This window comes from Alligator mississippiensis, chromosome 10 (assembly GCF_030867095.1).
Source record: "Alligator mississippiensis isolate rAllMis1 chromosome 10, rAllMis1, whole genome shotgun sequence".
NCBI lineage: Eukaryota > Metazoa > Chordata > Crocodylia > Alligatoridae > Alligator > Alligator mississippiensis.
Window position 1 is genome coordinate 17,710,580 of NC_081833.1, and position 15,798 is coordinate 17,726,377.

The 15,798-nt window shown below is 48.1% G+C and overlaps 1 protein-coding gene across 1 annotated transcript; it reads left to right on the forward strand.

Annotated features, from left to right (window-relative positions):
- Window positions 1–2,710: 2,710 nt before the first annotated feature.
- On the forward strand, window positions 2,711–5,871 carry CCDC116 (coiled-coil domain containing 116). Its single transcript, XM_059713272.1, has 2 exons — window positions 2,711–3,581; window positions 4,896–5,871. Exons 1-2 carry the CDS (start codon window positions 3,510–3,512, stop codon window positions 5,832–5,834), a joined length of 1,011 nt encoding a protein of 336 aa, XP_059569255.1. The 5' UTR covers window positions 2,711–3,509; the 3' UTR covers window positions 5,835–5,871.
- Window positions 5,872–15,798: the final 9,927 nt, after the last annotated feature.

Below are 15,798 nucleotides of genomic sequence, written 5' to 3' on the forward strand. Positions count from 1 at the left end.
AACCCCCCCCCTAGTAATATGTTAGGCTGGCAACCTTGCCTGGTGATATCACTGCACCGGGTCACGTTCACAGCTGGTCACAAAAAATAATGACTGAACTTTTTTTTTCCCTGGTGGAGTATTTAAAGTCAGAGATGGCAAAGGTAGATCTGGAAACAGGGGCCGCAGGTTCTTCTCCCAGCTTTGCTGCTCCCACAACAGTAAGATAAATCACTTAACTCTTCTGTGCTATAGTTTCCTCCTTTGCAGAATGGAGATGTTAAAGCTTGCCTGTGTCCTGGGGTGTGATTAAATTACAAATGCTTCTGAAATGTCAAAACCTGAAATCTGCCAATGGAAGGTACCAGAAAAGAGTGCCGAGTCCTTACTTGAATGATTGTTACAGTATTAGTCGTTGAGTTAGTAAATCCAGGCCCTTCTGTCTGAAAGTGCTATGGAGTCACAGCTCTCCCAGCATCCGCTCTTGCCAGGCAACTCCTGACTGATACTCCTTGCTTTGTTTGGTTTGCAGACAGACATGTCCTCAAACAGGCCACTCAGCTGGAAACCCCTGCTGAGACCACCAGCTGACTGCAGATGCCAGGAGCCAGTGGTGATGTCTAACATCACAAATATTTCCTCTTTTAGCTTGTTTGAGAGCAACAGCAAAGGGAAGCAGGAGGAGTGCTTGTGTCCTCCCTCTCAGGCTGCTCAGGAGTTATCCAACTTTGTAGACTTCTTAGTTGACATGGGCTTATTAGACAACCTCCAGCAGGTCATGGAAGAGGCAATCCAAAAAGTAGGGGAAATGATGGAGGAAGAGGACATCTTGCTTGGTTTCAAAGGTGTCAGCTCCAGCTCAGAAAGTGATTCTTCAACATGCTCCTGTGAGACTGAGCGTGATCATTTCAGCTCAGGGCATTACACCTCCAACTGGACAGAATACCCTAGAAGCAAGGCCAGGCATAAACCAGGCAATAAAGCTAAACTCCAGAATCAGTGCCTGCTGGATAAATTTATAGCCAGGATCCCAAGTGTGGAGAGCAGGAGGAGGATGGAGGACGTGGCTGAGGTACTCCACACAGAGATATTTCTGCTCCTCTCTTTTGTTTCACAGGGAACCAGGACCTCTTTGAAGATTAAAGCAGCTAGTAAGCACTTCCAGTTTTTAATCTCAAACTACCTGTATAATGATATAGATGCCCATACTCAGCAAAATCCTGCAGAGGGGCCATACTGGTGAGGGAGGAGGAGGTAAGGACTTGGGCTGGCTGTTTACTGTGCACAAGAGCTGTCCCGGAAGAGTACACCAAGGATACTTGCTCACCTGGGTTACCACATGCTGAAGTGCTTGCTTCCTAGGCAGGTGGGTCTTGGCCGTGCCAGCAGGCAGCAGATCATATCCGGTTAGGCCTTTGTAGTGCTTGCCTGCACAGAAGCAGTCTGCTTGCACTCCTCTTGTCTTGTTCCTCCACATCCCCAACTAGGTTTCTCAAGAAACCGCACCCTGGCTTTGGCCTATAACATATGGGGCGTGTCTACATGAAACACTTTACTGTACAGTAGACTAATCTACTGCACAGTAAAGTGTCACAGACTACATGTGCACGGCATTTACTAAACAGTGAATAAGGCTACTGCACAGTTAGCAAGGACCTGTAAATACAGGTAATTAAATTAACAGCACAGTATCTACTGAACTATAGCACACATGTAGATGCTAAATGGGAGCAAATTTGGTTCTGGTCAGCCTAGACAGCAGGCAGCCACAGGGAAGAAGGAGCTCTCTGTCCCCACTCCTTAGTTTCTTAGCTCTCTGCCCACTATCTGGGCTCCTGGCTCCCAGTATACAACTGGGAGCTCCAGAGGGCAAGCAGGACCTGGGAACCCAGCCTTCATACGCCCCCAGGGAGCAGCTCTGAGCAGAGCAGAGCTGGAAACTCTGGCGGGCAGGTTGGGTTCCCAGACTCCATTCACCCTCCAGATTCCCCAGCTCCACATGACGCAGAGCTGCGCCAAGGGGCAAAGGGGGCTGGGATCCCAGACTCCACTTGCCCTCCAGAGCTCCAAGCTCTGCAAGATGTGGATCTGCTCTGGGGGGCAGGCAGGGGCTGGGAACCCAAGAAGGGCAACAGCCAGCGAGCCCTGTGCTCCCCTGCACCCTGCCCCACTGCTCAGCAGGAGGTTCACTGGGAACTGTCTGGCAAGCAGGGCTGTTGCCAAGCGAGGGGGCACAGAGCGCACTGGCAGCTGCCCCACTTGCAGGACAGTTTCTGCCCAGCTTCCTGTTGAGCGGAGAGAGGGTTATGCCCCCCAAATTTTTAGTACTGTGCCCAGTTTCTTAATGCACATGTATAGTACATTCTATGTTCAGTATAAGGCCGATACCTACTTCAGAGCTACATGTACCTACCTGGCTGCCATTAATTTTGTGGGAGCTATGTGGACATGTATGGGCTCTGGTCCTGCAATGACTTAGATATGTGCTTACATTGATGTACCATGTGTAGTCCCACTGAATCCATTCGGTGTGCTAAACTGGAAACTAGGAAATAATTCAAAATTCTGGTTTGGATGCATCTCTCAAAATCCAAAATGGGATTTGTATATTTAAAACTTCCTTCCTTTTTTGACTACATACTCCTAATGCTTCCTTTTGTTTTTATCCATTACTTTATTCTCTCTTTTCAGATCTTTGCCTTTTGTTTTTCTTGTTACAGAGCATTACAGAGAAATCAGCTGATTATTATTCCCGTCAAGAGCACTTTCATATTTGGGCACATCTGGCAGAGTCTTTGAATAGCCTCCGTGACCAGGCAGCTGTGTCAGATTTTTCATCTCATGACAAGACACAAGCTACATTTCATCCAGAGGAAGAGTTCACTTTTAGTACCAAAAATATTGAAAAAGAAGTTACAAATGTCCTGAAAAAACCCACTCCATCTGATAAATTATACCCTGCCTTTCAGGATATTATAAATCAAGCTGTTCTAGAAGTACAAAATGCAACAAATGAAGATGGATCTCCTTCATTTAACAGTTCTGAAGATTCTAGGTGTCTTGGCAAATCCCAGCAACATCGCAAATCTTTGGATATAACTTCTGTTCCTAGAAAAGCGGCTTTACGTACAAATAAGTATGCATCAACTCAGACAGACTCTGAACAGGTTGAGGAGACAGTTTCTAATTCTATAACACAAGAGGAGGCAGCAGAGGAAGCACCACGCCCATCAAGAAAGAGCCGGGCACGCTTATCTCAGAAACCCAAGCTAAAGCCACCCATTGAGGCACCTCCACCCAAACCAAAATACGTGCTACCTCCACTCCCAAAAACCAAGCCAAAGCCACCGGTTGAGGCACCTGCACCTGTACCCAAACCAAAGTATGTGCCACCTCCACTCCCTAAGAGCAAGCCAAAGCCACCAATTGAGGCTCCTACACCTGTGTCCAAACCAAAATATGTGCCACCGCCACTCCCTAAAACCAAGCCTAGGCTACCACCTGAGAAACTTCCACCCAAACCAAAATACATGCCACCTCCACTTCCAAAGCCTAAGCAGAAGAAGCCAGAAAAAGTAAAAGAGGAATATCCACAGGATCAGGTACCTTTGCTTTTCCAAACTTATCTGTAATGTGTATGTCTGTGGAAAACATGAGTGTAATTATTATCTCATCATGCTTTCCATTCTTTGAGCCCACTTCATCATCTACAAGATCTGTACAAGAATCCAGGATAAATTATATAATTTTGCTTAATTTCCACCTGTGAGCATGTAAAATGCGTGCTATAGGTAAGATGATAGGGCTGTGCGAAGCTTCAGCTGCTGATTCGATTCAGAGGAGATCTGGCTTGATTTGGTGGCCAAATCTCCGAATCTGAATTCAATCAGGGGATGAATTAAAAGGTAAGAATAGGTTTGAAGCTCTCCAAATCAATTCAGAAAAGATTTGGAGAGCTTTGGGGATTTTGGGCAGTCCCTGCCCACTGCAGCAGAGAGCTGATCCTGAACTCTGAGCTGGTAAGTAGGGGTGGGGGAGGGGGGCTGCAGGAGGGGGAGGGGACCATGGGGGGACCTCTGCCAGGCCCCATCCCCTGCCTGCACCCCAGCCCGCCTGACCACCACCCACTCCCCCAGCCCCACCCCCATGGCTGCCCTGCCCCCCCCAGCTCCTAGTGCTTTAAAAAAAAGCCCCTACTCACTGGCTGCTGCCCAGCGGGAGGGTGATCCCTGCTGCCCCCCACTGCCCCATGTTGTGCAGGGGGCTCTGCCATGAGCCCCTCAACCCCCCCCCCTAGCCTCTCCATGGCTGCCCCACTCACCCCAGTTCCTGGCACTTTAAGGAAAAAAACACAACAAAACCCCGAACTCACAGGCTCCTGCAGCAGCCTCAGGGCTTCTTCGTGCAGAGCCCCCCATGCAGCATGGGGCAGTCGGAGGCAGTGGGGATCACCTCCTCCCCCACCAGGCAGCACCCACTGAGAAGAGGCTTTTTTTTTTAAAGAGCTGGGAGCTGGGGTGGGTGAGGCATCCATTGCCAGGGCTGGGAGAGCGGGCAGGGGACGGGGCCTATGTGATTTGGAGATTCGGCTGATTAGGCAGCAGCCGAATCTCCAAATTAGATTTGGCGAAATTGATTCGGGACAGTGATTTGAATCACTGAATCGAATCACTGTCCCCCAAAGCAGCTGAGTCCGAATCCAAAGTGAATACTAGCAGCTTCGCACAGGCCTAGTGTCAATCATGAATTATGTACCTTAAAATGAATGCAGGTTGAACAGCACAGAAAGTGGCTGCCTCTCGTGTTTAAAATGTTAGCTTGTTAAATATTACACTTAAAAAGTTGGTTTAAAATATATATTTTAATTAATTGTTTTTGTTTGTTTCTTCTCTTTTGACCACTGGGAATATGACTAGCCCTTTGCCTCACATTTGCAAAGAAGCGTAATTGAAACTGCTGCCAAACATGTCCTTTGCAAGTATAATTATGAAAAGTCACTTTCAGAGAAACTTGGATTTATATCAGTTCCTGTAACAAAGGTTCTCCTTGAAATAATGTTTGGCTTTAAAAACGTAAAAGGCAGCAACATAAAAATATCATCACAGATTAACTGGGCAGAAGTTTATCAACAAATACAGACAAAATGTTCCTCTAAATCCCAAAAGCCCAGGGCAAAAAGAAGTGACAAAAAGAGCCCTCCAAAACCAGCAATGATGAGGGGCAAGGCAGAATTCAGTAGGAAAACTCCTAAGAAAAATATCACTAGTCTGCCAGACATAATTGAGTTAGTACCTTTACATTTCCCTGAAGATCTACCACAATCTGGAGAAGACTCTCAACAGCAGGATTCTGTTGAACTTTTCAGAGAAATATCATCTTCTGCAAAGTCCAGCATTGTACTTGACAGTCATAGAAAATTATCTGTTGCTTTATTCAGCACTGAAGACCCAAGTTCTGTAGAAGTTGTGAAGCAATCCTCACTTTCTCAACGAGTGAGCATCACCAGTGGGAGCGTTAGAAAGTCCTCAACTGTTTTACTGCACACGGAAGAGAATTCTGTAGAGCACCTAGAGCAAGCCCCGTCCTCCCAGAGGACAAGCACGGTGGTAGGGAGCAGCAGAAGGTCCTCGGCTGTTTTACTGGGCACCGAAAGCCAGAATTGTGTAGAGCTACTAAGGCAATTTTCTTCTTCTCCAAGGACAAGCATTGCCAGTAGGAGCGCCAGCAAGTCCTCAGTTGTCCCACTGGACACCGAAGGTAATTCTGTGGAGTCTCTAAGGCAGCCTTCCCTTTCTGAAAGGGCTATCACTGGAGAGAGCAGTCCAAAATCTTCTGCCAGTCTTCCCAAAATTTGAAATTTATCCGCTTAAAATAAATAGATTTATAGTTTTGGTTTTTTTGCCAGATTTCTTCTACTTTACACTCATTGCATCCCTATTATAGACCTCTGATCCATAAACAATGTGTCTGTTAAGTTGAAGGAAGTTAAATGTTTTCAAAACCTCTTTGTAAACTATCCCTTCTTTCCACGTCCAGCCTTCTGGCCAGCCTTGGGTGACTGAGTCCAATTATAATGGCTACTGTTAATTATTTGTATGACAGCAGTACCCGGAGACCCATCTGAGAGCAGGACTCTGTTGTGCCGAATTAAATGAGATCTAAAAATATTCAGTCTAGAGAGATATCATTACAATCAGTTTTTCAATGGACAAAGGACTCAGTTTATCAAAGAACAAAAAAGGTGACAAAGGAAAAGGACTAGGCTGAGCCATAGAACAGTTAAGGTTTTAATTCTCCATTGTAGCTATGGATCTGGCCAGCAATTGGACATGCATGCTCCACTGCATGTTATCACTCCTAATATGCACCCATGCAAGGATCTGATTTAAAGGTCTCCCTTGACTGCAGTAGGCTTTTCATCCAGCCCTTAGTGTTATAAGAATTGGGCTCAGCATCCCTTTCCTGAAGGCTATTAGCAGTCTGAGGAATGGGCCTCAGGAAATCCGAAAGCTAATCTGTTCTCTGTAAGCAAGGGCTTGTCTACATATCAAGTTGTAAATATTCAGCTAAAACAGATTGATCTGGGGTATCTCTGCCTTGCCCCTGCACTGAGCCTGCACCATGAAACACATCCCTCCCACTCGCTTTGGCGCATCACGTGCCAGATCACAAAATGCCAGGGCAGGGGCTTGAAAGGAAACACCAAATGTCAGGAGACTGGCCATATATTCCCATCTTGACAACATCATTTCACCCTCCTGTGGTTAAGACGTGTCACTAAACAGACACGTGCTCCTTCCATGTTAGAGTCCATTGAAGGAGTGGTGCTCTGGAGATACTAGGGGAGCGTTTCTGGGGAGATTCACTAAAGCTGGGGCCTAGAAATGTGCTATGAATATACCTTCCTGCAGCAGTCTGTCCTAAAGATGACTGCAGAGAAGAGACAGTCCTTGAGTTGTTGGTACAGCTGCCACCATGCTTGCCCACAGAGTAAAGGGAATATTGCGGGACATTAAAAGATATTTTATTCAGGCACTGAAAGTATATATTAAGTCAATTAAAAGATATTTTATTTAGGCACTGAAAGCATATATCAAGTCCAAACATTACAACACTTACTTCTGTACCCCTGGAACTTGCTTTACTACCTGTTAGTCCAGCATCTCCTGATGCAGCACGCACACACATACACAATCCCCTGAATTTAGGTTACACTGGCTAAATACAGAAGTGATCTGTGTCATGACCTCGTAAGTGGAGCTCACCCCTCAGGCTGGTCTTCAGGCTGTATACCTGTATACCCTTCTTACAGTGGGGCTATGAGGGTCAACTAGTAAAATGGTTGCACAGTACATTTTTACAAGCAGAGCTATTTCATTGTGTGTCAACATATTGCACATAAATATTATTTATTAGATGCACGTGTGTATAATCTTACTTACACACCCACATACAACCTATTACCCTGTGTGGGAACTCTGGGGAAGGGCAGGCCCATTGTTGGGAGAGGGATTACACATTCACTGTGGTCAGATTTAAAGTATACATCCAGGTCCAAGCAGTTCTGGGAAACAGTGCTCTGCGTGGGGGACCATAACAATTCAGCCAGGACTTGTGCCAGGCCCAGGGCTGGCTTTCACCACACAGCCTAGATACACAAGGGACATTCAGGATGCCCAAGTCCTAAAATCATATCAGGACACTCATCTGGTAATTTCAGTGGGGTTCAAGGCCTGCTACCAGTCTAGGCTGTCAGAGTGCTATGTAAGCATGCACGGAAGGGATGCTTACATGAGAGAGATGATTTGGGGATCAGGATGCCCCGGAAATAGCACAGCATGGCATCTCTAAGGAGACCCAGGAATAAGCAAGAAGTTAATACCTGATTTTGCTATGGAGGGGTCAGATGATACATTCTGCGCAGCCAAGAAATAGAAGCTTAGGTAAACGAGCCAGTGACACCAAGAAATGACATTTCAAGTCCTGATTGAAATGAACCGTTGTTCAAATGGCAGAATACTCTTTGCATAGGGGAGGTCATCACTGCAGCTTGTCACAGAAGGGCTCTGGATTTGCAGAAGTAACAGAACGGGGAGTTGACAACTGCCCTGAAAAGGACGGCTCCGGAGATCCAGCATCTCTTCCCTCTTCTCCAAACTCGGACAGCCCATGCCTTCAGTGGCCTTCTCAGTAGGGGTGTGCGAAACGGGCCCTATATGATTTGGATTTGGCCCAAATCAGGGACAGTGATTCGATTAATTAATTCAGATCACTGTCCCTGATTTGGTTTGGGCAATTCCGAATCTGAAGATTTGATGCTGATTCAGAGAATCAGCGATTCGGCCATAGACGCAGCTTTAAATATTTTTGTACATACCTCGAGGTACCAGCGCAGCTCGTGATCGCTGTGATGGAGCATACCACAGGAGTGTGCCCCCCCCCCCCCCCCCCATGTGCTCGGTGATGAACCCGGAAGTGGACCAGATGTACTTTCAGTCCGCTTCTGGGTCTGCTGGGGAACGCATCAGGGTCCCCCCCATCCCCCCCGGCTCTGCGATTGGCCTCAGGGGGGACCCTGGGTGTCCCCCCAGACCCAGGAAGTACCAGTCACCGAGCTGGGGGGATGCAGGGGGGCCACCAGTGCACTACCCAGTGGACCCAGAAGTGGACCAGAAGTGCTTCTGGTCCTCTTCTGGGTCTGCTGCCGAGTGCACTGGGGAGCCCCACCAAGCTCCTGTGGGACGCTCCATGCACCCCAGCATCGCAGTGTTCAGAGCCATCTGCTACCTAGACTTAAGTAGAAAAAACATTTAAACCTGCGTCTGTGTCCGAATCGCAGAATCTTTCTGAATCTCTCCAAATCAATTCAGAGGGTTCTGATTCGATTTGGAGAGATTAAAAGGCCCTCTGATTCAATTCAGATTCGGAGATTCAGGCACTGAATCAGACTGAATCTCCGCAGATCGAATCAGGGACTGAAGCTTCACACAGACCTACTTCTCAGCCTTCCAGATGGGTGGTGGTTACATCTTCCCCCCCATGCAGTGGGGAAGGTGGAGGTCTCTGTCCATCCCATGAATAATATTGGCATCCCTTCCACCCCACTGATCCCTCTCCACCTTCTGAAGTTTCCTCAGTTTCCATGTCCAGCCACTGGGGGGTACTTAGACTAAAAAAGGTTGAAAACCCCTGGAGTAGTAAGTCGGAGAACTAGGAAAGCATGGCCAGAACCTCCTGCCTTGACATCCACCTAGGCCCGTCATTGGTGGAACAAGCTCTGGACCTGACTGCTTACAGAATCCTTCTCCTGTTCCAGCACACACAGTAACTTGCAAAGTTTCAGGACACAACAAGGGCATTATTTTATGTTCCCTCTCAGCTGTCACTGTGAAGAGCAACAGTGAGCAAGCCAGCATCACCTTGCCTGTTAGCTGAGAACCAGAAAGTTTACTTTCTGCAGTCAATTGCCTCTCAGACTCATCTGCTAGGATGAGATCAGCCCAGGCAGACGTGTCACAAAAGCCTGGACTTTGATGTTCCACCAGTTAACTCCAGGGGCTGAACCACATACCTCATAGACAGCAGTGTCATCACATCTGCAGCACGAGGGAGAAGAGCTTAGATATGATCATGGCAAAGCTCTGTCCCCTTGGTATTATTACAGCACATTAAAGCTTTCTAACAAGCAACCGCACACAGCACTCTGCAGGCAGCAGCTTCTTGGACCTTAGACTTACAATGCCTGGAATACTTTAATCCAATGGACAATGGGATAATTTCTATTTAAGGATCAGGCTCTGGCCCTGGAATAAAAGAATTATGGTTCTTCTAGGGAAACAGGGCCTGAGCCAAGGGCAGAGCATGTGGTTCCTAAAGGGGACTGATGTGCCTCACTCCTTTTTAACAACAGAGAATACTGTACTACATCAGGTCCAAACTCAAAGTGACGGGGAAGTGTGAAATCACAGCATGTCCAAGCACCAGCCATGAATCCAAGTAGAGACGACCACAAAGAGTCAAAGACACACCTGGATTTGCACTTATCTACCTTTTATTTATTATTTCTTTAAACTTAATTATCTTAATTACAGAACTACAGAGTTATGGAGGATGACCCAGGGCATAGAGGCAGAGGGCAGACCAGCAGCAGCAGAAGTCAATGTACTGGCCAGCAAAATGGCTATACGAGCCATTCTAGGAGGATGAGCAGGAAACAACGAATGTCCTGGTTTCTTGCCACAAGCAGCAGTGCTTTGGGAATACCAGATTGCCTCATTTCAGGGAAGCAGCAGACAGCACGAATGTCCTGGTGTCTAATCAGAAATGCAGGATCGTCTCATTTCAGATAAAGTAGCAGCAGTGCTGGAGAGTCACTGGATCTCCCTGTTTCAGGGAAGGAGCAGCCATGCTATAGAGATGCTGGATCTCCCTGTTTCAGGGAAGGAGCAGCAGCACTGTGGAGACACTGGATCTCCATGTTTCTGAGGACAAGCCGCAGTGCTGTAGAGTCACTGATCTCCTGGAGGAGGAAGAGGAGGAGACAACACGGGATCCCCAGAGTTGTCCTCTTCCCCCATACTGTCAACACCTCTGTTCGGTTGCTGCAGAGCCAAGATGGAAGAAGCCTTCTGGGACAGCCCCCAGCGATGGCCTCCCACGATGCATTCTGCCTGCCACCATTTTCAACAGCTTCCACTTCTGTTTTGCCTCGAACAGCCTCTTGCCATGATCGGACAAGCTCCTGATGGCCACCAAGCTCGCAGCAGTGGGAGCACCCCATGTCTGGGAGCAGCTTCCCACTCTGGTCACTAACCCTGAGCTTCAGCTGGCCCTCTTTATAGAGGAGCTGCCGACTGCAGCTGACCAATCACATAGGGTCTATCCATATATGGCCATCAAATTGTCCTATGGCCATCCAAATGTCCATATATGGCCATCAGGTATGCTGACCATCGACTGTCCATATTTGGACAACCCCTCTCCAGTCCTCTCCAGTTAATCCAGGTGAGACAGTGGGAAAAGCCCAGGTGCATCCCACACCCTTCTTTCACCGTTCCAGAAGCAGGACTGTGGCTGCAACAAGCACTTTTAATAGTAAATCTCCTTGGCTTTGGTTTTCTCATCTTTGGGTTTTCCTGCTTTGCTCCAGAAATGTGGGGCACAGCCCTCATTCCTCATTGACAGCTGAGCTTCTGCCACAATCACAGGAGTCCAGGAGCTGGGGCTTGAAAGGAAACACCAACTCCCAGAAGAATTACACTAAAATCCAACTTGGCCATATTCATTTCATCCTCCCTCTCATCTTGTGGGGACATCCCTTCCTTCCTGGATCGTGCCTGGGACCATGAGCTGTTCTTTTCCTAAATCACCCGCCTCTATGGGCACAAACGGACTTCAGACTGAGCATGGAGCTCCAAATCTTTGGTCTATCTCAAGTCAAGGGGAGAGCTGGCATTTAGCCGTCACTGCCTCCTCTTGCTGCACCTATATGTCAGTGGGATGTGAGCTGTTTTACTGAGACTTATACTTGAATCTATTTACGAGAGTGCTGAGGAAATCAGTCCGTCCGTCAGTCCTTAGTACGACACCTCACAAGTCCGTCTGTTATGAGATCAGCCTGGCAGTTACCTCACAAAGGCCTATGCTGGGCTCTGACACCAGACCACTAAGTCAAGGCACAGGGCCAGTGACTTCATAGACACCTGGGTCTTCAGGCCAGCTGAGTAAAACAGGAGCTCACTTACGTACATCACAAAGCATCCCAGCTGAGTAAAGCCACCTCACACAGCCCTCTGCAGTGACCTCACTCGAGGCTTTTCCCTCACAATCCCTTTTAGCATTTGTTCTTCCAAGAGACACTTGGCCAAATTCTCAAATCAGATATCCGGATCAGGCTGAGCCCCGGGAATAGCCCAACATGGCATTTCTAGGGAGACAGAGACAAGCAGAGGGTAACAGTGTGGATTTGCTAAGGTGGGTTGTGTGAGGGGGACGTTCTGTGCTTCCAGTAAGGACAGACCTCTGCGTGATACAGGAGTAAAGGAAGAGCTCAAATGCAAGCAAGAGATGAGCGCTTAAGTGAACCGCACTTGGTGACAACAGGGAAGTCATTTCAGTTCTTTATGACGTGGATCATTCAAGTGGCAGCAGGTTTGCATGTGGGAAGTCAGCACTGAACATTGCCACAGAAAGCTTGCTGAATCAGAAAGAAGAGGGGTGATGACTGCACAGAAGAGGGCATCTCAGGGGATCCACTGACTCCCCTCCCTTCTCCAAACCAGGAGACTGAATGCAGGACTCCTCCAGTGAAAGGAGGTGATCTGATAGTTCTCCAGAGCACCAGACCCACTGTCTCCACTGGCTCCCATGTCCTAGTCGCACTGCTTTTGTCCATCTTTGGCCATATAAGAAAACACACGTACATGACCAAACATGGCCATAAAAACCACTCAGGAGTCCCGTGCCCATGTAAGGGCAATGCCCACAGTCATAATAGCCGTGTGTTTCCCTATATGGGCACTTTGACTGGATGGGGACCAGTCTGATGGCCATATATGGACAAGCCAAGTCTGGTTGGCCCCAGGTGAGTGATGACACGGGACCTGGCTGGCCAGCAGCCCCCTTATAAAAGGGCTCAAGCGCTGAGCCCCTCTCTGAAGCCAAGGACTTCCCATCAAAGCGAGAAGCTCCTTGACAGTAGTGTTGTCACGAGAGAAACCACATGAGAATGGCTCAGGGGAAACGAAGCAGAACGACCAGTGGAGAGAGGTGCCGCCACAGGCTGCGGAGGGCAGAGCATAGGCTTAGAGAGAAGAAATGGCGAAGAACCATCTGGCTGGAGAAGAGGCTAAGGCAGGCACTCCTAAAGGAGGAGGTGGTGGAAGAGAGGCTGGACCACCGTGTTTGGGAAATAGATGAGGGGGCCTGTGGAGACAATGAAGCTTCTACTTGGGTAGAAGCTGAATATCTGAATGAGGCACAACCCCGAGTAATTATCTGGAGGAATACTGAAGCTATGAGAGTCTACCAGATGGACTTTGTGTTCTGAGGGAGGAGAAGGCGAGGAGACATTGCCTTTACACTCAGGGTCAGTGTAAAATAGGAAAACCCTAGAAAGCAAGAAGCCTCTGCATTCTCAGAGCAGGGAGCCGAAAGGTGACACATCCTGCTGAGACAGGGCAATCAGGAACAAGCCCAAGATCTTGGAAAAGTCACTGGCACTAAATCCAACAACAGAAACCCTCTCCCTGCTAACAAGCAGCCAGAAGAAGACTGGCTCAAGACCAAGGCAGCACACCCAATCTGTGTTTCCAGAGGCAAACTGGTCTTTGGTGGAAACTCAGAGCCTCCTAGACCTCCAAAGAGAAGATCAGCTCCTTCTTGCAAATGTGTTCCCTGTCTGGGCCTGCCAGCAACTCCTGGTCCTTGAGCTGCGCCTTTTAGGGAACTGATGTCCCTGAGCCTTTTAGTTTCATTAAATAAAGATAATTTTCTCAGGATTGTGATCTTCTCCTTATTTTATGTGATCATTCCTTGTTTTAATAAAATAAATAAAAATCAATATATGAACTGTTCAGTTCCACTATTTAGAGCAAGTCTTGATAAAAGAGTGTCCTCCCGTGTCCCAGGCAAAACTCGTGCCATAAGTGCTTGTGCAATTGTGCCTTTCTTGTGGCACAGGGTGGGGGGTGGGGGAAACTACTGCTGTCCTGGCTCCTAAGCTACTTTGTTACCAGTTACCAATCAATCATGATTCACTCAGGGACCAGCTCAATACACAGTACCTAGCTCCTAGATAATTAGTTAATTAGCAATCATTAACACCTACAAAACCACAGACTAAGGAGAGGGATTGATTAGTCATGCAATCAACTGCCCCACAACAGACACAGTCAGTCCCACAAGCACCCATGTCATGAGTTTTGCCTGTCAGCAGCTAGGGGCACAGGGCCCCAGAAGCCAGAACCCCCCTGCACCGATCTCCTTGACGGCTGGCAGAGTTTGTGGCCACAGCAGAGGCTAGCAGGCCTGCAGCTTTCACCCTGCTGCGCCTTCACACACACAGTGTCACCCATGTCATGAGTTTGGCTGGCATGCAGCTTGAGATGAAGTTCCCCCCAAACCTCTGCGTCGACCTTCTTGAACCTTGCCAGGCTTTGTGGCCTCGCCAGGGGCCACCACCCCTGCAGTTTTCATCCCTCTGTGGTGCAACACATACACGACATGAGTTTTGCTTTCAAGAATTTGGGGTGCAGTTCCCCCCAAACTCCTGCACTGATCTTCTTGAAATTTGGCAGGCTTCATACTCTCAGCAGAGGCTACCATCCCTGCACATTTCATCCAAATCAGACAAAAAACAACAAAGTTATTGATATTTCATTGATTCTCCATTATATCCTATGGCCAGATCTCCGAAGTGGCTCCGAAGCTTTTCCGAAGCGCTTTGGAAGCTCGAAACCCCGTTGGAAAGCCTAATGAAGCCAACGCTTCAATCCAGACATGTGCTTCAGATGCCAAAGCGTCCAAAGCTTCTCCAGATCTGAAGCATGGTCTGAAGCCTTGCACAGCCCTAAGCCGACCTGTAACACAAGTGTCCCATTTGTAGGCAAGGCCCTACAAGGAGAGACTGAGAGAGCAGAATCTCATCAGCCTTCACCAGAGAAGGCTGAGAGGTGATCTTGTGGCTGCCTATAATTTTGTCAGGGAAGCACAGCAGGGAATAGGAGATGTTCTGTTTACTAGGGCACCCTCTGGAGTAATTAGGAACAAGGGCCACAAGTGATGAAGAGCAGATTTAGGTTGGACATTAGAAAGAACTTCATGGTGAGAGATGCCAGAATCTGGAAAGGGCTCCCAAGGGAGGAGGTGCTCTCCCCTACCCTGGGGGTCTTCAAGAGGAGACACGACCAGACTGGATATGTGCAGTGAAATCCTCTGCAAGGCCCTGGGGATCCCTCCACTCCTGTGACATGATTTCATCTGCTCCAGCATATTCCATGCTCAGCCCATACCTGAAAGGTCTTCCTTTGGCAATACAATCCTCAATAAGGGTCTGGGGGTGGTTTTTAGAAGCTATTTATCACGTTGCACATAAGAGAGGATGGTCCCTGCAGGATCCTAGGTACCATCCATGTCCCAGATGACTTGATCTCCAGGAATCAGAGGGATCTTCAGGCCCCAAGGCTGCAGCAAGAATTATTATAACAAACCTGGTGGCTGCCCTGTCCTTAGCACAAAGAGGACTTCCAGCCCCAGCCCCTTTCCCTCAGGTCACCTGGAAAGAGCTCCACATTTAAGGTATGTGGAGGGGGATGTTTAAGTCTTTTGCTGTCTCTGGAGCAGCCAGCAGGGCCCTTTCCCATCATAATATTCACTTTACTGCCTCCAGAAATCTTCTTGTGGTAGATCGAATGACTTCAGTCAAAATCCTGGAACATACACCCCCAAAATAGACCTAGTAGCATCCTCCCTTCTCTGTGCTCTCCCCTCCCTGTGATGACCACCCAGCTGAGCAGCGCATCACCCCCATGCCTGTGCAATGCCCAGGTGTTTTTTTTATTTAACAGACAGCACCTGCTCTCTGGGCAGAGAAGAAATTTGTATGACACCAATGATATCTTATGGCCTCTGTTGGGTGTAAGTGGTGTGTTGACCCCGTGGCTTTCTCAGACGATGGACTGGAGAGGACAAGGAAACATGGGACTGGAAGGGACCTCTTTGTTCATGGCTATATCCTTGCCAGTGCAGGCAATCCCTCTGTATGATCCCATGCTCAAATCCGTCAATTTGTATTTTAAAACTAGTTGTTCCCTCCCCCTG